The 23,719-nt window shown below is 41.4% G+C and overlaps 1 protein-coding gene across 1 annotated transcript in view; it reads left to right on the top strand.

The window, feature by feature from the left end:
- LOC138745233 (solute carrier family 13 member 4-like) overlaps positions 1-2,412 on the top strand; it is a 59,421-nt gene extending 57,009 nt beyond the window's left edge. The window contains exon 16 of the mRNA XM_069902296.1: positions 1,020-2,412. Within this exon, the coding sequence (XP_069758397.1) occupies positions 1,020-1,157 (138 nt within the window). The 3' untranslated portion in view covers positions 1,158-2,412. The remainder of the gene's footprint in view (positions 1-1,019) is intronic.
- Positions 2,413-23,719: the final 21,307 nt, after the last annotated feature.

A 23,719-nucleotide genomic window follows, 5' to 3' on the forward strand; every position in this document is an offset into this window, starting at 1 on the left:
AGATAGTTAGTCAAATTATTAAATATATTTAAAAGTATACAGAGCTGATGGCTACCAAGATCAAGAGATATGGGGAGAAAGGATGAACAGGGAACTGAATTTGGATGATCAGTCATAATCATATTGAATGGTAGAGCAGACGTGAAGTGCCAAATGACTACTCTTGCTCCAAATTTCCATGTTTCTTCTCCCCCTGTTAAACCTGCAATGAAATTAATCTTTCCCACTTGGGAGTGAGGTATGAATGAACAATAACAACTCTCAAAGTCCAATGTGCATTTGCACCTTCTCCAAAATCTTATATTTATTATGTAACAAACTGACATCTGCCATACTCTCATCCCCGTCACACTTGGTAGGGATGTGGAATTATTAATTGGCTGGTGCTGAGATCCATAGTGACCCTTTGATGGAGCAGGTAAGCCAGCTCATCAGCTGCACCAGTAGAAGGCTGTCACCACATTGTCAGATGGCTTGAATGTCATTGGTGAGTTGCAAAGGGCCCCTCCTTGTCCCAATGTCAAATGCTAGTTCCTGCCTTTGGGCCCTTGCCTTGGACGTGAGGAGAACACTACAAGCCAACACTAACTCAATGGAGCTGATTTGTTTATAATCTCATTTTGAGGCCCTCAGTCCTGGCAATTTTTCAAATACAAACAGTCCACTGTCTACAAATAACAAGCTTATCTTCTAAAAGCTAAAAATGTATTGAACTGTGCACACAGCCAGCTCCCATTATCCGTGTTTTCAGGAAGCAATCAAGTTATGAAAGGCTTTGTGTCCCGTATTTGTGTACCATTGCTCTTGTACCATTCTGATTGGCAGAACTCCAGAGCATGCACTGACATAAGGGTGAGAAATTAAAACTGATCTTCTCAATGTTGCAGACACTTTCTGACAGTTTGGGTTGGAAACCAGAGAATGCCGGTTCTACATTGAATCCGAATTGTTTCAATCATGATTTTTCACTTGGACCTGCGACGACTGCTTACCACTAAAGTCCCACTTCTGCATTTCAGGTGAAAGCTGGCTTTGGAGTGAATGTGATCGGTGTCATTGCTGTGATGCTGGCCATCACCACCTGGGGATTTCCTCTCTTCCAGCTAGCTCAGTTTCCTAAATGGATCCCTGTCAGCAACGCAACTGGAGGCTTTTAATTGGGAGAGATGGAGCAAGAGGCTGAAGGAGAGCATAAAGCAGATGGGAAGCAGCCTGGGAAATTGTGATCAGCGATGGCCAGCTTAAGAAAGGATCAACTCCAACAAGCACCATGACCCGTGATGTATGTGGTTACGGAGTGCAACGTTGAACTCATTCTGATTTGGCAGCTTTCAAATCAGGAGCAGGATGTTTTCAGGACTTCTACCGTTTTTTTTTATTCTTCTTTGGGAATATTCTTCTGGGCATGGAAATTCAAAGTTTATGTTAATGTTTTATTCTATTTTACTTCTTCCAAAGGCAGTAGTTCCCACAGCCTTTAACAACTCCTGCAAGTGAGCAGATTGATCACTAGGTAAGAACTAAAACAAACAAGCAGGCAAAATGGCCTTTTGAGCCTGACCACATCATATTCTTCCAATAGGAAGTGCTTAATGACAATCAAGTTTCCTTTCAAACCTCAGAACATAAGCTAATTGCTCTGCTTCCACCATTACACCTTTATGTTTATTTAGATAGACTTTGTGTCATTTTACCGGTCTGAAGAAGGTCTGACATCTTGTTCACACATGAATGACCAAAACTCAGTTTCTATACATGAATTTAGACAGCGTACCGGAAGTGCGGTAAATAAAGAGTCAGTACTTGCAACGCCACTTTGGCGACGTCCTATTCATTAACCCATTGTTCATGGAATGCCTGCAGTGTAAAGCCAGTTCCGGGAAATTGACAAGAGGTCGAAGAGATAAAATATCAGAACGGGAATGCTACCCTCATTCCCATTCTGAGCTTTTTACACGGCATACATTCCAGGAAACAGGAATAACTTCTTGGAATGCAGCAGCTGTGTAAAAAAAATAATTAATTCTGAGTTCATCAATCTATCGCTACAAAGGTTGGGAGATTGCTGTATCTGTTTCAGTAGCATACATTGCTACCACAGTCAATGTGTAATCTTTAACTGATGGAGCTAATGGCTTTGATTTGCAATGAATGTTTAAACATGGAGGCAGTGATCAGTAAGAACTGTGAGTCCAAATCTCTGCAATGATTTGTATCAGTGTCTGAATGTGCATGCATGAAACTTACCACAGAAAATCAGCAAGAGTACTGGATACAAAGCTGAGAAGCCTCCCTTTTTCGCAGTGCTACTGCCGTTATTTTGAAGATGGTTTAGCAGCTCGTGTTCCGAATTACAATGAGATCCAAAATTGACCAGTTGTTCCAAAGTTGGTAATTTTATCAATAGTTGGATGGTGTTTGAGGGCAGAGTACATCTTCTCTCAAAGTACTTTTATCTAACAGCAAGATTGTGCTATTATAAACTTGGTATTTGCAGATCCAAGATTACAGTACTTTTAGAAAAAAAAACCAAATAATTGTCTTTGTGTTTTTATTCAGACTGAAGTAAAAATGTATAGCATGAGGTGCAGTTGGCATTTTAGTGAACTGTTCTGGAATAGTTTTATTACACACCGCTGTTTATAGTAGCTATATCATAATTTTAAATTATGATAAATTGAAGTAAATGGATTGCAAATCAGTTCTCACTTCAACATGAAGATCACTTTTCTGTGGTAGATCCATTCTCTCCACTTGGATGTTACACAAATTAATCCACCTTACCCTGAAAATAGAGCAACAATTTCATAGAACTGACTGACATGAAGAGAGGGAGATGGGTTGGGGCACAATATAAATGTGAAGGAACGGGAGCTTTGCATCTTATGGGGAACATATCTCACCTAAAGGATGCTGATTGCAGACGTTGGTTGATTAAAATAGAAAGTTATTCTATTCTCCACTACTAATACACATCATTACACATAAAATTACATCAATCTCATGCACTTAAAATGTACTTCTGAATACGAGTTATAATCTCTTGAAAATCTTCATCACAAAGAAGGAAATGTCAATCCTGTTAAGATGTATTCAGGAACCTACTCCGTTCAGTTTTACAACTTTCAACTCACTTGCAGTGCCAAAAGTTTGTAAAGGACATTTTACCTATTAAAGATAACCCATCCTAGTTCCATCGAGGGCCAGTGGATGTACTCAAGGGAGAGCATCCAAAAACTATGCATTCTTAATTAGCAATAGCACATTTATAATTTATTGTGTAGCACCTGCTGTTGGTGGAATAAAGAAACAGTACCAACATGCCACTGAGATTACAGCAGTTTGTTGGGAGTTTCCTACTCATTGTCATTCTTCTTCTGTGCCAGAGTTATTTGGGATATTCTAGATCCCCATGTACTGCTGGCTATATGTTATATTCATAAATGCCTGTGGGTTAACTCCAATCATTGATTGTGAAGGTTGCGCTACTTCAGATTCTAACACAAACATTGATATTTTTCTAGTTTATTAAAGGCAGAAGCAGATTATTTCACAATGTCTGAAGCACTTTGGGTCACTTTATGCCTCCCTTAGGTCTAAATTCATGGCTTGCCAGAAGAAACAAAAATAGGGCAATATTGTTATTGGTTGCTCATTAGTAAATCTCTCCCTGAGCACACAGTTCTGCACAGGGCACCACTGCTGTAATACATCTGTCTTGTTTGTCAAATACAATCTTACTCAGAACAATTAAGCCCATTCCCCCCCCCCAAATATTTGCAACCTTCATTGAAAAATAAGGGGCGCATTGTATTCCTAACCAACAATGTGATATGTTTATTTTGCAGAGGTGATCTTTTTGTTTTTATAGTATAATACATTGGCTCATATCAGAACTCTGAAAAATCTGTTCTAAAGAGCAAATGGCAGGTTGAGACATCATTGGTGATTGCTTTATTGTTTGAGCCAGAGGAGTCACCTTTATCCCTTCCATTCTTGTCCCTCTCCCTGCCCCTTCAACATTCCCAGTTTGCATAGGAACAAAAAGAAAACATTTGTCTTTTGGGTCCTCAATGAGAAATTCCCACAGGAATTTTGGCCACTATGGTACTAACATTTTGACAGCCAGTGCTTTAACTTAAGTGGGACCAAATATCAGGAATGGAATGCAGAGGCCAGTGTTGACATGTGTCTAGTGCTAGAGACCAGTGCTCTCACATCTGTTTAATGCCTAGTGACCAGAGGCAGACCTCTCCCCTCCTCAAAAACAATCAGGAACTGGAGATTCAAAATCTGCTTCTTCGCCAAAACACCGTCGAAATACAAAATGAAACAGAAGAAGCCAAGTGCCCTGCTCTCTTTGAAATATCCACATGATTTTTTTTTGAAGTTTAATAAAGACACAAATAATTGCAAACTATTCTCCAGTTTGGATTTATATTGATCCTTAACCATCACACAAATATTACAAACTGCAGATATTGGCATCTTGTGTGAATGTACTGGCTGTTTGATATTTATTAGTTAATTTTCTGGGCATTATTGCCTGACTAAGCTCTTGTTGCTGCAGTTTGCAAACATTACAAAGTCAAATGCACAGTATCAGTCAAATGCTGTCCTTTCCACTTGACTTTGAGTAAGAGGATAAGAGGCCTCACTTATTTAAATTTTGGACACGTCACAAAAAATGAAAGCATGAATCAAAAGATAAACTATTGATATTCTGACATGAATAGTTACGTGAATTTCAGATTTTAAACATTGCTGAATAAAAGTTAAGTAATTACAACCAAATGTTTTGTGTTTGGATTTAAATGGTGAATTGAATCAATAAATCTTGGATCAATAAGATTCTAATTCAAATGCAGCTGAGAAATTCCACTTGGATTGCGTCTGAAATACGATTGGTAAAGCCATCATTGAGGTTACCCTTAAAATTTATTTACAACATCCATTTCACTCAGGCAAAGAAATAGAACCCAGTCATTTTCTTTCTTTGTATAAAATGTAAGTATGATGCATTTTAGAAAGGAAGCCTGATTTCATTTCCTAATATATCTGAAAATAGGTTTATCAAATTAGCATTTTTAATCCACCACCTGGGTGGTAGAAAATCTAAAATCACAGAAAGTCACTTTTTTTTAACAACACTGCATTGAAGCAATATATTCAATATTGTTTGACAAAAAGCTTTGAAATACATTTGCTAGTGTTTGTCTGCCAAAGAAAACAAGTACTTGGCATAGGCTTCTGGACTCAAAACCATCAGTGGTGTCTCATGATTTTGACCCAGGACACCACTAGTTTATAGATGGAACCAGCTCCAGGCAGAATCACTGAAAAGCAGAAATGCAAAAGATTCTTCATCACTCAAGTTTAAAATTCCCCAATCATTTGCACTCAGATTAGAGCTGTGAGCCAATAGCTCTATTAACGGCGCTACTGTGCAAAATGAATTATGCTGTAAGAACTGTCCCAAACGCTGCCTTGTTATAAATGTGGAGTCATACTTTTCAATGCCCCAGATTCATCTAACACAGAAAATGTTTTGTCTGTTAGGAAAATATCACCAGTGGCAATGACAACAATGAAAAAAGATCGGTAAGTTCTCAACATGGACATCAGAGCTGAGTATCAGGTCAATCACAGGCAAGGCAATGAGCTGCCACGTGTCCAGTGATGAATCAGTCAATCAATTCTTCTCTATATCGAACATCAATTGAAGAAGCAATGAGGCCATTAATGACATGGAATGTGTTCTGGTTTACTTTATATTTTAATATTTGGAACCCAGGCAGTATTCTGGTACACTTAAAATAAACTCTCTCCAAGGTATTCCTAAGCTATAGTGCCAACTTTATTGTCATGTAATTAAAAACTGCAATATTACTCAGAATTCGCTTCAGTCTGCCATAAGGTAAACAGCTTCACCCCATTGGGATAAACTGCCAGAAGTGCCTCTTACGATCAGAGAAAGAGAATATAGAAAATATAACATAGAACACTACAGCACAGTACAGGCTCTTTGGTCCTTGATGTTGTGCCGACCCATATATTCCTCAAAAAAATTAGTAAACCTTCCTTATCCCGTAACCCTCTATTTTTCTTCCATCTATGTGCCTGTCTAAGAGGCTCTTAAATGCCCCTAATGTTTCAGCCTCCACCACCATCCCTGGCAAAGCTTTCCAGTCACCCACAACCCTCTGCATTAAAAATAAATTACCTCTGATGTCTCCCCTAAACTTCTCTCCCTTCACTTTGATGCCCTCTAGTGTTTGCTATTTTTGACCTGGGAATCAGGTGCTGGCTGACAATCCTATCTATGCCTCTTGTAGACCTCCTCTCATCTTTCTATGCCCAAAAGGGAAAAGTCCCAGCTCTGCTAACCTTGCCACTTATTTTCCAATTCAGACAACATCCTAGTTAATCTCCTCTGCACCCTCTCCATGGCTTCCACATCCTTCCTATAATGAGTTAACCAGAAATGAACACAGCACTCAAAGTGTGGTCTCACCAGAGATTTGTAGAGTTGCAACATGACCTCTCTTCAAATTAATCCCCCTATTAATGAAACCCAGCATCCCATAAGGCTTCTTAACTAGTCTATTAACCTGTGCGGCAAGCTTGAGGGGTGTTATGGATTTGGACCCTAAGGTCCCTCTCATTCCACACTCTTCATTAACTAACCATTAACCCTAAACTCAGCCTTCTGGTTTATCCTTCCAAAATGCATCACCTCACACTTAGCTGGATTGAACTCCATCTGCCATTTCTCTGCCCAACTCTGCCACCTCTCTATATCCTCTTCGACAACCTTCAGCTCCAACAACAAATCCTCCAATCTTCCACAACTAGCTGGGTGCTTGAGACTGCTGGTTGCTTGAATTCCAGAGAGTAGGGATTTTACTGCACTCGCAGAAATGGTCTTGATATTCGATAAGATCATTGTTGGTGTGATCATAGGTTCTACTTTCCTGCCTGTTCCTATTACCTTATGGTTATAAGTGACTTGTAAAGAGTAGGTCAGTTGAATATTAAAAAAAGATTTATATAGCAACCTAGGGAATCTCTTCTGAAGTGATTTATTTAAGACAAGTCAAGTTTATTGTTATCTGATTGTACAAGTACAACCTGACCTTCTATTTGTAGGGGCATTCACAAGTTTCCCTGACTCCACATCCTCAGGTCCAGATAACCAAAATAGAGATAGTTAAACCTCTGCTTGCCAGGTTCCAAAAAGTGACCAATTCTAGCATAGTTTCTACAGACTAGAAGGTGTTAAATGTAATTCCACCTTTTAAATAAAGGAGAGAGAGAGAGAGAGAGAGAGAGAGAGAGATAGAGAAAGTAAACAGGGATCTACATAACCATTAATATCAGGAGTAGAGAAATTGTTAGAATTTATTATCACAGAAGTAATAACAGAAAACTTGGAAAATAATAAGATGAGATAGAGTTAATATAGATTTATGAAAGGGAAATTATTTTTGACAGTTTTGTTTGAGGTCATAACTAGTAGAATCAATAGGGTGAATCAGTGAATATCATTGGACTTTTTAAAGAAGATTTTCATCAAGATCCACGCAAGTAGATTAACAGAAAAGAGGGAGTAGGATTAAATATGAATTTTGGGGTTAGGAAGCCATGATCATTGAAATGCCAGAGGGATCATTGCTGGGGACCCAGATGCTCATAGTCCACATCAGTGAATGAGGGTGTGAAGGACATTATATCAAAGTTTGCTCAAGATATGCAGTGTGTGTTGTGAGGAGGATGGAATGAGAATTCAGTGAGATAAAAGAGGTAACATTAATCTGAGGGGATATCACAGTGGGAGTATGAAATGGACAACTGAAGCCAGGCAGGCAGGGAAAAAAAAAAATCAGTCCCACTCGAAAAGTGGCATGAGGTAAATGATGAGTCATGATCTTATTGTTGATAGAGCAGCTAAGATTAATCAAATGGCCTACTGCTCCTTCTGGTAATGTTCTTCTGTCCTTAAAATGACTTATTTCCAAAACTTTCCTGTGATAATAACATAGGCCATGCAATAGATAATGAAGACAGAAGTCTTAAATTGCATGCATATATTAGTTACGCTGAATGGGCAAGACTCTGGGAAGATGCCATTCGATCCAGGCAAATGTAAGGTTAATGACTTTGGATCCACAGAAGTCAGAATGGAATGCTTTCCATAAGCTAAAATATTAAGAATGGTAGCTATCCTTAAATAAAGTTTTTAAAAAAAAGAATGGTAGCTATCCAAAGACACTTTGTAAAAGATTGAATTTAAAATTAACTGGAATGGTGAAGGCATCTTTGGTCTTTAGATCAGAAACCAAATGTTTGAGAATGATGCCGTGTCTGGAGTAGTGCCTAACTGAGGCAGAGTGGAACAGGGATTTATCAGATTGATATCCAGTCCCCAAGAGTTAAGTTATGGCAATGCCAGTGACCAGGGTTCGAATTTGGCTCTGTCTGTAGGGAGTTTGTACATTCTCCCCGTATCTGCATGGGCTTCCTCCAGATGCTCTGGTTTCCTCCCAACTTTCAAAAATGAACCAGAGCAGTAGGTCAGTTGGGTGTAATTGTGTGGCATAGGGTCATGGGCTGGAAGAGCCTATTCCTGTTCTGTATGTCTAAATTTAAATTACACACTCTAATAAAATTAATCTTTCTGCTTCTAATCTCAGTGAAAATAGTCTAAAGATTAGAAGCTTGAAGTTACTTTATCAGATTTTTTTAGGTATTAAGAGGAACCGATTAGTGTAGATATGTTAAGTGAGTATATTTCACATTTTCCATGTTAAGAAAACATAGAAGGAGGCCACTCAGCTCATCAAGTCTATGACAATTCATCAAGCTACATATCTCCCTGAAACCTATACATTACCATTAACTGTTTTTGGGATGTGGGAGGCAATCTGTAATATAGGTGACCTGTAAGTTTAAATCTTGCAGATATATTGAAATGTGAAGAGGGAAGGAGAATTTAGCCATAACTGTCAGAAAAGATCCTACACTCCAACGATTTTACTTTAGGACTTATGGGACCACATATCCAGCTTTCCTCTAAAGTGTGTCGGGTCCCTTGTTCTGACCATAGATCAGCTCTGAAAATCTATTGTGGGTTCTCTTGAAGTAATTCTTGAAATTCTGCAGATCCCGTGGTTGAAGTTAAAAACACAAAAAGCTGGAGAAGCTCAGCAGGTCCAACAGGGTCCTTTATGTAGCAAAGGCACAGGTGCAGAAGGTTTCAGGCTTGAGTCCTTGATCATCAAAGTATGTGAAAATTTCAGTAAGCGTCCGAACAAAAGAGTAGGTTCTCTTGAACTTATCTCTAGAATTAAATATCTCAATATATTTACACTTCTGTGCATAAAATCAAATTTTTTTAAATAAAACATACTAATGCCCCTTCACTTTAGAGTATGTAGCATTCTTCTTTGGCTTGGCTTCGCGGACGAAGATTTATGGAGGGGGTAAAAAGTCCACGTCAGCTGCAGGCTCGTTTGTGGCTGACCAGTCCGATGCGGGACAGGCAGACACGATTGCAGCGGTTGCAAGGGAAAATTGGTTGGTTGGGGTTGGGTGTTGGGTTTTTCCTCCTTTGCCTTTTGTCAGTGAGGTGGGCTCTGCGGTCTTCTTCAAAGGAGGCTGCTGCCCGCCAAACTGTGAGGCGCCAAGATGCACGGTTTGAGGCGTTATCAGCCCACTGGCGGTGGTCAATGTGGCAGGCACCAAGAGATTTCTTTAGGCAGTCCTTGTACCTTTTCTTTGGTGCACCTCTGTCACGGTGGCCAGTGGAGAGCTCGCCATATAATACGATCTTGGGAAGGCGATGGTCCTCCATTCTGGAGACGTGACCCATCCAGCGCAGCTGGATCTTCAGCAGCGTGGACTCGATGCTGTCGACCTCTGCCATCTCGAGTACCTCGACGTTAGGGGTGTGAGCGCTCCAATGGATGTTGAGGATGGAGCGGAGACAACGCTGGTGGAAGCGTTCTAGGAGCCGTAGGTGGTGCCGGTAGAGGACCCATGATTCGGAGCCGAACAGGAGTGTGGGTATGACAACGGCTCTGTATACGCTTATCTTTGTGAGGTTTTTCAGTTGGTTGTTTTTCCAGACTCTTTTGTGTAGTCTTCCAAAGGCGCTATTTGCCTTGGCGAGTCTGTTGTCTATCTCATTGTCGATCCTTGCATCTGATGAAATGGTGCAGCCGAGATAGGTAAACTGGTTGACCGTTTTGAGTTTTGTGTGCCCGATGGAGATGTGGGGGGGCTGGTAGTCATGGTGGGGAGCTGGCTGATGGAGGACCTCAGTTTTCTTCAGGCTGACTTCCAGGCCAAACATTTTGGCAGTTTCCGCAAAGCAGGACGTCAAGCGCTGAAGAGCTGGCTCTGAATGGGCAACTAAAGCGGCATCATCTGCAAAGAGTAGTTCACGGACAAGTTTCTCTTGTGTCTTGGTGTGAGCTTGCAGGCGCCTCAGATTGAAGAGACTGCCATCCGTGCGGTACCGGATGTAAACAGCGTCTTCATTGTTGGGGTCTTTCATGGCTTGGTTCAGCATCATGCTGAAGAAGATTGAAAAGAGGGTTGGTGCGAGAACACAGCCTTGCTTCACGCCATTGTTAATGGAGAAGGGTTCAGAGAGCTCATTGCTGTATCTGACCCGACCTTGTTGGTTTTCGTGAAGTTGGATAATCATGTTGAGGAACTTTGGGGGACATCCGATGCGCTCTAGTATTTGCCAAAGCCCTTTCCTGCTCACGGTGTCGAAGGCTTTGGTGAGGTCAACAAAGGTGATGTAGAGTCCTTTGTTTTGTTCTCTGCACTTTTCTTGGAGCTGTCTGAGGGCAAAATCTTCGCTAGGATTCTACTAAATAGAATAATACCTAGTGTCGCTGAGAATATTCTCCCAGAATCACAGTGCGGCTTTCGCGCAAACAGAGGAACCACTGACATGGTCTTTGCCCTCAGACAGCTCCAATGTAGCATTAACCACCTTATTAAACACCTATTGAGGGCAATTGTTTTTCAATTGAAGCATGATATAACTCAGATACAAGATTTAACCATGTGACGTATTTTCTTAAGGTGGTGATCTTATAGTGATTAAGCAAAATACATCACTTCAGTGGTTAATAAGAAACAAAGTTTGATGAATTTGGAGTGGACAGGGGCATTGACAGGGACTGGACAGAGTGTGCTCATACCAGGAAGCAAAAATTAGGATGTACGAATGCAGTCAGGTGCCAGATTAACAATGTGAACCAATACTTCCCTCACTTTAAATGCTGCCTGCCTCTTGGAACTACCTGCGGCTCAGTAGTGGTCGATAACCTCAAACAACAGCGCGGCAGAAGGCTGCAGCAGTCTCTGGACGGGGGCGGGGGGGGGGGGATCGGCAACTGCTGAGCCAGGAGTCACTTTATGCTGATATGGACATTGCTATCCTGTCTTACTGAGCCCACGGGCTGGTCTCGGTCTATAAAAAAAAAACATAAAATATAGAAAAATAGAAAATAGGTGTAGGAGTAGGCCATTTGGCCCTTCAAGCCTACACCGTCATTCATTATCATCATGTACCCGTTCCATTCCGTTGACTGTTATTTTTGTACATTCTTTTGAAGTAGCTTGCTTTAATGTCTAACGTAAATGCTGTTAATTTGTAATGGTTAAAATTGTAATTGGGAGGCGGGGACAAGATGGCAGCCGTGGTTCGCGATGGCTGCGTGGCAGTTGCTTGCAGCGGCCCCTTGCTATGGCGCCATTTTGCCTGCTTCTTATGTGTGGTATTATGTTATTAAGTAACACCTTGTCCTGGAGAAATGCGATCTCGTTTTTATGGCTGTTTTACGTTTTTTAAAATGACAATCTCTGACTGACCGATTTGCTTTGTATTTCTGGCGTTTCTTTTTGTTTTGATAAGGTTGGTAGTTAGGTGCCTGGGTCCCAAAATATACCTGGTTTTGATTTCTCTGTATCTGACCACAGGTTTTAAACAGCTTAAAAAAGGATTAGTGTTGCTTTACTGGGTATCTATTGAAACATACTGCTGTATTCTGATGGTTTAGCTTGTAATTTGTCTTTCAGAAGGTGCTTTCTTCTCTGCCAGATAATGGATTCACCTTGCTTTTCTCAAAACACAATCCAGAGACTATTTACTCATTGGCTCCGTAGGACATGCCCTGAATAAAGTACAAGTTGTTGTCATTTACTCCTGCAGCTTTGAGCTCAGCACCAGAAGACTTGAAGAAAACAACTGATTAAACTGTTTCTTAATGAACGTCTCCACCAAGACTCACAACAATTCACAGCCTGTCACAAAGCTGCAATTTGCCCATATTACTTATTACACTTTTTTTTCTGTGTACGCTGCATTCTTTACAAGTAAACAAAACAATTCTCACAACAATCTGCAAAATGCTCTTATCCTTAAAACTTATGATGCAAAATGCTCTTCAGCCCATGGTGTATTTTCCACACAAAAGTCCCTCTTTAATATAATTCCACTTCCCAGTTCTTGGCAGGTCAATGTTTTGGTTATCACTCTTGAAGTTACCTATCTAAAAACTTTCAATCTGAAATTTTTGTTCAATCAAAGTGAATCACGGTCACCACCACCACCTGCTGCTGATGTTAAACATAGTCCAATACTGGCTTTTCACTTGTTGGACATCTTTGCACTTAAGAAATGTAAACCCTCTATATGTTTTACTGCTTTTGTTCCTGTGTGTTCCTGTGGCTATTCATAGACATTACTAATTTACAGTAATGCACTCACGAGAGTCTAAGGTTGTAAAACCCATCAGTTTCATAAGCGTCCTTTTCTCTTGAAAGATATTTGCTTTCCATTCTCGAAATGACCAATGTGTGACTCCAGAATCACCAGTGCAGGTTCTGAAATGCCATGCTTGGCAAGTTAGGTTTGACAATAGAAGCTACATAACCTCATAAACAAATCAAAAAATGAAATAGTGTCTCGGTGAAATACCTAACCTTAATTACCCTCGTCACATTTTCGTTCCTCAAAAATTTGCTCCACTACCTCCTTCTGAGTGCAATTTATGGAACAGTCCCAACAGTGTTACTGATGCTTTTGAATCTTTCCTGAAGATGTTTCCTGGAGTCCCCACAAACTGTAGAAGGTGGATTCAAATGGATTGATGTGTCTTGTCATAACCACTACTTGTCAGAGTGCAAATTAAACGTGGCCTACTCTTTCAGGTCCATGCTTTCTCATCACTGGGCCCTCTAGACATTGTTTAATTTTCTTAAAAGTTAATAATTAAATAATTATAGTTGTTCCATCAATTAAGTTAGTTTTAATTATTTAACTAGTGCAGCATTTTTCTTTCATCCTTAGGCAGCTCAATGTTTATTGTTGATAATACTGCAATATTTATTATTCACCTTGGGCCCTGCTGTCTCTGATTCGGATGTTTCGCTTTCTTTTCTATTCTCAGCTCTTGTGGCTCTGGTCTGAGTATTTGCGTGGAGCCAATTTCTACAGGCACTAAATCATTCCTACATCAAATCTTGTTTGAAAGGCAGACCCGATTAGGCACTTTGGTTAAGAAAAATCATCCTGTGGAACCTACATCAAAGTTCACACAGTTGAGCATAATTTCAGGTCCTATTGCAGCCGTCAATGTGGTCTCCAACTGATCAACACTGTTTCTTTGATTTTTACGTGAACTCCAGGAACCTACGCTTGAATGTTGATAAAAGCAGATATTGTTACTTCGCATGGATTGACATCATTCAAGTATGTGCTGGATTTATGCCCAAGTGCAATAAAGCTCTGAGTCCACCTGCTGTCTGAGCTGACGAAGCAGCGACTATCGGTGGGATCACCAGGTTTTGGTGCGCATGAACAATGCTGTGACTTACAGATGCTGCGTGATTTGCTGAGTTTCTCTAGCATTTTTGTGCTCTGTTAACTGGCAGTAGCACTTTTGGAACTTGAACATATCTTCTTTTCTTTGGCTTGGCTTCGCGGACGAAGATTTATGGAGGGGTATGTCCACGTCTGCTGCAGGCTCGTTGGTGACTGACAAGTCCGATGCAGGACAGGCAGGCACGGTTGCAGCGGTTGCAAGGGAAAATTGGTGGGTTGGAGTTGGGTGTTGGGTTTTTCCTCCTTTGTCTTTTGTCAGTGACAAAAGACTCTGCGGTCTTCTTCAATGGAGGTTGCTGCCCGCCGAACTGTGAGGCGCCAAGATGCACGGTCGGAGGCGAGATCAGCCCACTGGCGGTGGTCTTGAACATATTCTCTTTCTTTGGCTTGGCTTCGCGGACGAAGATTTATGGAGGGGGTAAAAAGTAAAAAGTCCACGTCAGCTGCAGGCTCGTTTGTGGCTGACAAGTCCGATGCGGGACAGGCAGACACGATTGCAGCGGTTGCAAGGGAAAATTGGTTGGTTGGGGTTGGGTGTTGGGTTTTTCCTCCTTCGCCTTTTGTCAGTGAGGTGGGCTCTGCGGTCTTCTTCAAAGGAGGTTGCTGCCCGCCAAACTGTGAGGCGCCAAGATGCACGGTTTGAGGCGTTATCAGCCCACTGGCGGTGGTCAATGTGGCAGGCACCAAGAGATTTCTTTAGGCAGTCCTTGTACCTTTTCTTTGGTGCACCTCTGTCACGGTGGCCAGTGGAGAGCTCGCCATATAACACGATCTTGGGAAGGCGATGGTCCTCCATTCTGGAGACGTGACCCATCCAGCGCAGCTGGATCTTCAGCAGCGTGGACTCGATGCTGTCGACCTCTGCCATCTCGAGTACTTCGACGTTAGGGGTGTAAGCGCTCCAATGGATGTTGAGGATGGAGCGGAGACAACGCTGGTGGAAGCGTTCTAGGAGCCATAGGTGGTGCCAGTAGAGGACCCATGATTCGGAGCCGAACAGGAGTGTGGGTATGACAACGGCTCTGTATACGCTTATACAGATATAATGAGAACATATAATGAGAGTCAAAATGAAGAATGAAGAATCAGAATTTATTGTCATGAAGTTCCTTATCTTGCTGCAGCTATACAGTTGCAAAATTTGCTATCTAAAAAAAAATAAATCAGAGAAAAATTGAGGCAGTGACTGTGGTTCATTGTCTATTCAGAAATTAGATGGTGGAGGAGAAGAAGCTGTTTTTGTACCATCTTTGATGGTAGCAGTGGGAAGAGGGCACGGTCTGGATGGTGAGGGTCCTTAAGAATAGCGGCTGTTTTCTTGATACACCACCTCATGTGGATGTCATTAATGGAGTGAAGACAATGCTGGCGCTAGCTGAGTTCGCAACTCTCTGGAGCCTTTTCCTATCTTGTCCATTGGCACCTCCGTACCAGACAGTGATTCAAACAGAATGCTCTCTATGGTATGCCTATAGAAATTTGCAAGTCTTTGGTGATATACCTCATCTACTCAAACTCATTACAAAGTATAGCCACTGGCGAGCCTTCTTCATGATTGCATCACCATGAAGTCCCCAAGATAGATCTTCAGAGATGTTGACACCCAAGTTTTTGAAGTTCTTTACCCTTTTCACTGCTTACTCCTCAATGAGGATTAGATTGCATTCTCCTGATTTTCCTTCTTGAAGTCCACAACCGGTTCTTTTGTTTTGCTAGCGCTGAGTGCAAGGTCATTGTTGTGATACCACTCAACTAGCTGATCTATCTCCCTCTGTTTGCTTCCTCATAGCTATCTGTAATTCTTTCGACAACCATGGTGTCTTCAGCAAATTCGAAGATACAGTGGAACCCCAATTTAACATGCCCTGATTTAACACAAATTTGATTTAACGCGATGAGTCATTTGACCCCTTATAACATCTATGTTCCATTCTTTGAGATAAGATGCTAAGCGAGCCCATTTTAAAAAATGCAGTACCAGTTATGGCCACTCTGTGGTGCAGTAGATGTTTAGAAATGGCGCATCAAAATGATTAAGGCAAGTACAGTAACGTCTATCTTGATGGGGAATTCATCGCATTGATGAGGGGGGGGTTTGTGTTGCTGAGAACAGGGGAGTGGCAACTGTTGCTGAGAACAGGGGGAAGGGGTGGTGAGTACTGCTGCGAACGAAGGTTGGGGTGAGTGTTGCCGCGATTGGGGAGAGGGGTGGGTGGGATTGCTGCCGCAATCGATGTGTATAGATATTGTCTTTGGCTTGGCTTCGCGGACGAAGATTTATGGAGGGGGCGATATCAGCCCACTGGCAGTGGTCAATGTGGCAGGCACCAAGAGATTTCTTTAGGCAGTCCTTGTACCTCTTCTTTGGTGCACCTCTGTCACGGTGGCCAGTGGAGAGCTTGCCATATAACACGATCTTGGGAAGGCGATGGTCCTCCATTCTGGAGACGTGACCCACCCAGCGCAGCTGGATCTTCAGCAGCGTGGACTCGATGCTGTCGGCCTCTGCCATCTCGAGTACTTCGATGTTAGGGATGTTGCACACAGTAGTGAAACCCCAATTTAGCACGAACCCACTTTTCTCGCGATGTGATTTTTTTTTGGACCCCAACTATCATGTTATAATAGGGTTCCACTTTAGCATTTAATTTGTGTCTAGCCACACAGTCATGGGTGTAGAGCAAATAGAGCAGTGGGCTGAGCATGCATCCTTGAGGAGCGACTGTGCTGATTGTCAGTGAGGAGGGGACATTGTTACCGATTTGCACTAACTCTAAATTTTTAATTTAACAAAGACTTGGGGCCAGTAATATGAGAGACTTAGAATAAAGTCTGGAGTATGCAAACATTTATCATAGATGAATACAAAATCTATCAATAAAAATTCTGATATTAGTAGAAGGGATGAACAAGCACCTGGATTACTGTAAAAATCCAATTGGTTCATAACCACTGTTGAGTTCTCTAATGAAAATGGTCAATCTGAATTGCCCCTATGAAGTGAAGAGACCTAGAGAGCAGATTGTGGCCAATCCCCATGATGAATATCACACTGACTGCCATGCCTCTCAGGCCGAGTAACACTGGACAATTAATACTGACTTTCAGCGATATCTACATCTCAAGATTTCATATAAAAGTAAATGTAACCCACAGAACAAAGGTTTCTCTGCTGTCAGCCATTCCACTCTTTTCTGCGTTGTGTCAGGGTAGTTCAGCAGTGAAGATGCAGACAGTGCTCCAGGTCAGAATAAGGATGTAATAAATTACTCAGTGTAGATCAATAAATTGTGTTTTCTAGCCTGCACTTGGCCTAGTGAAAGCCAAGTAAATTTCTGCCTGCAGAATCCTAACTTAATAAAACACTTATCATGGTGGGATAGATTCTAATTCACTTCAGCGTTAACTACATCAATCTGATGCCACGTGATAGGTGAGGAAGAAAGAACCATGATGCAAACATAAGCTCCCCCAAAATGCAGTTCTCCTTAGAAATCTACTTCTCTCATATTTGTTTCATGCAAGATAGGATTCTGCTACAATAGAAATATTCTCAGTGAAGACAAGGACTAATATTTTCTCAATGTTTATTCCTGCAAGAAATCTTCCCAGAAGTTTAGAAGAAAAAGGTTGATTTTATCATACCAAATAAAACTTGTTTGAAGGGCCAAGGAATATAGAGAGAAAGCAAGAACAGGGTGCTGAAGTCATATGATCACCTAGACTCATATTAGTGTCAAAGGGCTCAATGGTCCATTGTGCCTCTATTTTCTATGTTTCCACCAGTGGAAGGGCCAAGGAATATAGAGAGAAAGCAAGAACAGGGTGCTGAAGTCATATGATCACCCAGACTCATATTAGTTTCGAAGGGCTCAATGGTCCATTGTGCCTCTATTTTCTATGTTTCCACCAGTGGAAGAGTGTCAAACATGGGGGACAAGGTTAAAAGACAATGGCCTGGTCACTTATGACGAAGGTACAGAGGAATATCTTCTCACAGATCAGAATCAGAATTTATTGACATGAACAAGTCATGAAATTCGGTGTTTTTGCGGCAGCGTCATAGAGCAAACACTCATATTATAACCATCTTACAACATTACTATAAAAGAATAACAATAATAATGGGTAAAAAGTAAGGCAGTGTCTTTGGTTCATTCAGGTATCTGATAGCAGCGGGGAAGAAGCTGTCCTTGTGCCGTTGAGTGCTTGTCTTTAGGCTCCTGTTCCTTTTCCCCGATGGTAGCAGAATGAAGAGGGAATGGCCTGGATGGTGGCGGTCTTTGAGGATAGAGGCTGCTTTTTTAAGACACAGCCTCATGTAGATGTCCTCGGTGGAGTGAAGTCTGGTAACTGTGATGTTGCAGACCGAGTTAACAACCCTCTGGAGTTTATTCTTGTTTTGAGAATTGGCACCTCCACACCAGGCAATGATGCGGCAAGTCAGAAAGCTCTCCAAGGTACACCTGTAGAAGTTTATGGGTCTTCGGTGACATACTGTATCTCCTCAAACACCTCACAAAGTGCTGTGGCAAGCCTACTTTGTGATTGCAACAATGTGCTGGCTCCAGGACGAATATTCGGATTGCCAGGTGGACACAGAAAAAGATGTGAGTATGTGCTCAAAGGTTCCTTGAAGAAACTGAAGACTCGCCCCCCAACTCCTGAGAGGCTATGGCTCATGACTGCTCAAATCGGAGAAATAACATTTGGAACAGCATGAGGAACCTCAAGGTACACAGAAGCCCATGTAATCAGTGGAAGCGCTGCACACCTCCCATCACCCATTCCATCAGCCACCAATCCCAACCACCCCGCTTCCCCCAGCTCTCCACAAGACTGCCATTCTCATGTTGAACTCAGCAACTACCTCCAAACCCAGTGAATTAGAGTGGAAGCAAGTCATCATTGATTCTGATGGACTGCCTAAGACAGGGAAAACAAAAATAAATTATTCTTAGTATTAAAATCACTGCAGGAATGTTGAAGAAATACATGACACAACCAAGGTATCAATTCCATATAAAATAAATAATTTAAAAATATTGTTACACATTTATCAGAAAGGAATCTTCTTGGATGGAACAAGACCACTTGATTTCCAGGATTTTACTTGCACAGAGTGTGGAATTTGCTTTGCGTTAGCTGACACAAATTTATTAAAACTCCAAGAGAATAAATCTTTTTAAATGCTCCCCAGTTCTGATTAATAATAGTATAAAATCTGCTTTCCTCCATTATTCTATTTAATCGATTCAGTTAAAACATCTTGTTAGCCCCTTCACAAACTGTACCTCAGGCACTTGCACCTTTGTGTAACATAATAGTGAAAATACTCAGCTGATCAACAGATATATCTTTCTTTTCTTTTTAAAATAGCTTTATTGATTTTAATAGAAAAAACGCTTTAAACATGATTTCTGATTACATAATTCAATTCAATTCATAACACATAACTTGTAATATAGAATATAAACCATAATTATCAGACAACATATCTTCCACAAAACCTCAGATTCTGATGTTAAACAGAAAATAATAAGGTAGAATTAAGAATCCCATAAAGGGACTATAAATCTTCATCCTATTCTGTAACGTGATCATTATTAATTGTCTACTATAGCCTGGTTTTCTCAAGAAATAAAAAAAATTAAAAAAGAAAATCTATCTTGAAAAGAGGGAAAAGGGTGATTTTTCAGGTTTTTTTAAGATAAATTTCTCTTTATAGGAGGAAATGAAAAGATGAGGAGGTGAAGAACAGATCTATATCAAGAGGGAAACACAATCGCTGGGATTATAGTAAAAACACAAAAATGCAGGTCTTGCAGCATTCATAGGAAGTAAAGATATGTTGTATAATCCATGTTTCGGAAGGCCTCAGGCCCAAAACATTGGCTATGTATCTTTAACTCTGATGAACTTTGCGAGACCTGCTGAGTTCCTCCAGCATTTTTGTATTTTTCTTAGATAAAAATCAGGAATTATTAAGGATCTCTCATGTCACAAAGCCTTAAGAATCCATCAAACATGTTTGTTTATGCCCATCAATCTTTTGGTAAACTGAATGTGAGCGAATGCAAAGATAGTTAGTGTATGGTGTTGGAAATGTCTATAAGAATGACAGGTAATTACTATTAATGCAATATCCAAATAGAAGAGTAATTATGGGAATTAAGGAAATCACTGAGACATTCAACAAATACTTTGCATCGATCTTCTCTGTGGAATCGAAAACCAACAAGAAGTGGGGAACCAAGGATTGGTTATAATAGGTATGTTTACACTATGACACTGCAGCGAAACATCAAATTTCATGACTTGTTCTGATTCTGATTCTGATTGATTGAAAGTAAGAGCAGGAATGACCTAACATAGTAAAGTGAATATTGCTGAAGTAATGGATAGATTAAATGGGATTAAAAGATGACAAGATTCCCACTTAATAAAATTAATATTAATGTTGGAGATGGTTGAGAAGAATATAATTCCCTGGATTCTGCAGATTGGAAGGTTGAAAATCTAATATTACTCCTAAAGAAAGGAGCAAGAATCAAACACTGTAGTCTAATTAGCCTGACATCAGTGTAGAGAAAATGTGGACCTCCATTATTGAGGATGTTATAACAGAGCAATTAGAATGTGATTAGACAGTGAGCATAATTTTGTGAAAAGGAAAATCACTTTTAACTAATTTAATAAAAATTGTGGAGGATGCATTTTAGCAGGGTCAATGATGGGAAATAAAATGGATGTGGTAGAGCTGGATTTACAGAAGATATCATGTGTAAGATTGATGCACAACATAATGAGAGAAACCTTTCAGAATAAAGCCTGCCACTTGAAATCAATGCCAAGTTTGAGATATTTAAATTAAGTCTTGTTGGGACCCAGAATCCTCCCAGCATTCCTGTAAAGCATAGGCCTTGGCAGTAAGTAGGCTACAGGAAGAATTTGCTGAAGACATGTCCCTGAAGCCCTTCAACAGAAAGTAAATTTGATGGTGGAGATCTGTTTTATGATAGATACATTTAAATCCTGTTAAAATTGATGTACATAACTGAAAATAAAAAATCAGTAATTTGTTTTAAAAAATTTAAAAATCAAGTCCAATTAAATTTGTACACTCACACATAAATTATTCTTTCTTCTTTGGCTTGGCTTCGCGGACAAAGATTTATGGAGGGGGTAAATGTCCACGTCAGCTGCAGGCTCGTTTGTGGCTGACAAGTCCGATGTGGGACAGGCAGACACGGTTGCAGCGGTTGCAGGGGAAAATTGGTTGGTTGGGGTTGGGTGTTGGGTTTTTCCTCCTTTGTCTTTTGTCAGTGAGGTGGGCTCTGTGGTCTTCTTCAAAGGAGGTTGCTGCCCGCTGAACTGTGAGGTGCCAAGATGCACGGTTTGAGGCGATATCAGCCCATTGGCGGTGGTCAATGTGGCAGGCACCAAGAGATTTCTTTAGGCAGTTCTTGTACCTCTTCTTTGGTGCACCTCTGTCTCGGTGGCCAGTGGAGAGCTCGCCATATAACATGATCTTGGGAAGGCGATGGTCCTCCATTCTGGAGACGTGACCTACCCAGCGCAGTTGGGTCTTCAGGAGCATGGATTCGATGCTTGCAGACTCTGCCAGCTTGAGTACTTCAATGTTGGTGATGAAGTCACTCCAATGAATGTTGAGGATGGAGCGGAGACAGCACCAATGGAAGCGTTCTAGGAACCATAGGTGATGCCGGTAGAGGACCCATGATGCGGAGCAAAACAGGAGTGTGGGTCTGACAACGGCTCTGTACATGCTGATCTTTGTGTGTTTCTTCAGGTGGTTGTTTTTCCAGACTCTTTTGTGTAGTCTTCCAAAGGCACTATTTGCCTTGGCGAGTCTGTTGTCCATCTCGTTGTCGATCCTTGCATCAGATGAAATGGTGCAGCCGAGGTAGGTAAACTGGTTGACTGTTTTGAGTTCTGTGTGCCCGATGGAGATGTGGGGGGGCTGGTAGTCATGGTGGGGAGCTGGCTGATGGAGGACATCAGTTTTCTTCAGGCTGACTTCCAGGCCAAACATTTTGGCAGTTTCCGCAAAACAGGGCGTCATGCGCTGGAGAGCTGGCTCTGAATGGGCAACTAAAGTGGCATCGTCTGCAAAGAGTAGTTCACGGACAAGTTGCTCTTGTGTCTTGGTGTGAGCTTTCAGGCGCCTCAAATTGAAGAGACTGCCATTCGTGCAGTACCAGATGTAAACAGCGTCTTCATTGTTAAGGTCTTTCATGGCTTGTTTCAGCATCATGCTGAAGAAGATAGTAAAGAGGGTTGGTGTGAGGACGCAGCCTTGCTTCTCGCCGTTGTCAATGGAGGAGGGTTCAGAGAGCTCATTGCTGTATCTAACCCGACCTTGTTGGTTTTCGTGCAGTTGGATAACCATGTTGAGGAAACTGGGGGAGCATCTGAGGTGCTCTAGTATTTGCCAAAGCCCTTTCCTGCTCACAGTGTCGAAGGCTTTGGTGAGGTCAACAAAGGTGATGTAGAGTCCTTTGTTTTGTTCTCTGCACTTTTCTTGGAGCTGTCTGGATGGAATCCCCCCCAGAGGTCTGGAAGGCTGGTGGCAAAACTCTGCATACCAAACTGCATGAGTTTTTCATGCTCTGCTGGGACCAAGGAAACCTGCCTCAGGACCTTCGTGATGCCATCATCATCACCCTGTACAAAAACAAAGGCGAGAAATCAGACTGCTCAAACTACAGGGGAATCACGCTGCTCTCCATTGCAGGCAAAATCTTCGCTAGGATTCTCTAGTGTCGCCGAAAATGTCCTCCCAGAATCACAATGTGGCTTTCGCGCAAACAGAGGAACTACTGACATGGTCTTTGCCCTCAGACAGCTCCAAGAAAGTACATAAATTATTACAACATTAATATATGTACAAATATCTTACTATCCACATTCAGGTTTGACCTGGTATAAAATATGAGCACCAATTCTCCAACATGGTACAGTCAAGGCTGCCAGAAGGCTTCACATGGGGTCCAGTGATGGAGAGGAGAGAGATTCAGTGACATCTGCCACTCTGTAAGTTCCAGACTTACACCACTTCCATGGTAGTATGAGGCTTACCTCGGTGAAAAAAAACTGAATGTCCACAATTCCCTTTGGAATCCCCAGCAACATCTATTAGTGTCCTTCACAGATCTATTAATGACAGGAGCAAGCAAGAGAGGGATAAATGAGTCACTTACTGATGGCCGTGATTTACTCGTGTGATGTCACGCAAATGAGTGCTGGGCTTTCTGTTATCGACAATCTACTTTAGTTATGGAAAAGAAAGCACGGAATGTACTGCATATATAGATCTAGGTGGTATAAAGCTAGGTATGAAAATAATTTGTGGATACAATTCAAAGTGTCTACAGGTGAACATTGACAAGTGAATGGCAGATGGAATGGAATGTTGGAATGAATGTAAGGCTCTTTCCTTCAGTTCTGCTCAGCTCCTCTGACTTCCTGTTCCATGAGAATGATCAAGGTGTAAGCATTGTTTTCTGCTCTAGCCTTGATATGGCTGCATTCTGTGTACAAATAATGATTATCCTGCCAATGCCAACCCTCATGTTTACTGTTGTGAAACAGACAGTGCATTCTGCCAGCTGCACACACAGGGTTAATTGCAGCAACCTAGATGTTTGATCTATTGTTTCACCAAAAGCTTTCCCAAATGAAGCAAATGGCATATTGTTGCTGTACTTACTTCATAGACACAGATTAATCATGACAGGAAGTATCAGGCCTATCCTTTCAAATTACACCATCAATCATAAATAATGCCAT

Source organism: Narcine bancroftii, chromosome 11 (genome assembly GCF_036971445.1).
Source record: "Narcine bancroftii isolate sNarBan1 chromosome 11, sNarBan1.hap1, whole genome shotgun sequence".
Taxonomy (NCBI): domain Eukaryota; kingdom Metazoa; phylum Chordata; class Chondrichthyes; order Torpediniformes; family Narcinidae; genus Narcine; species Narcine bancroftii.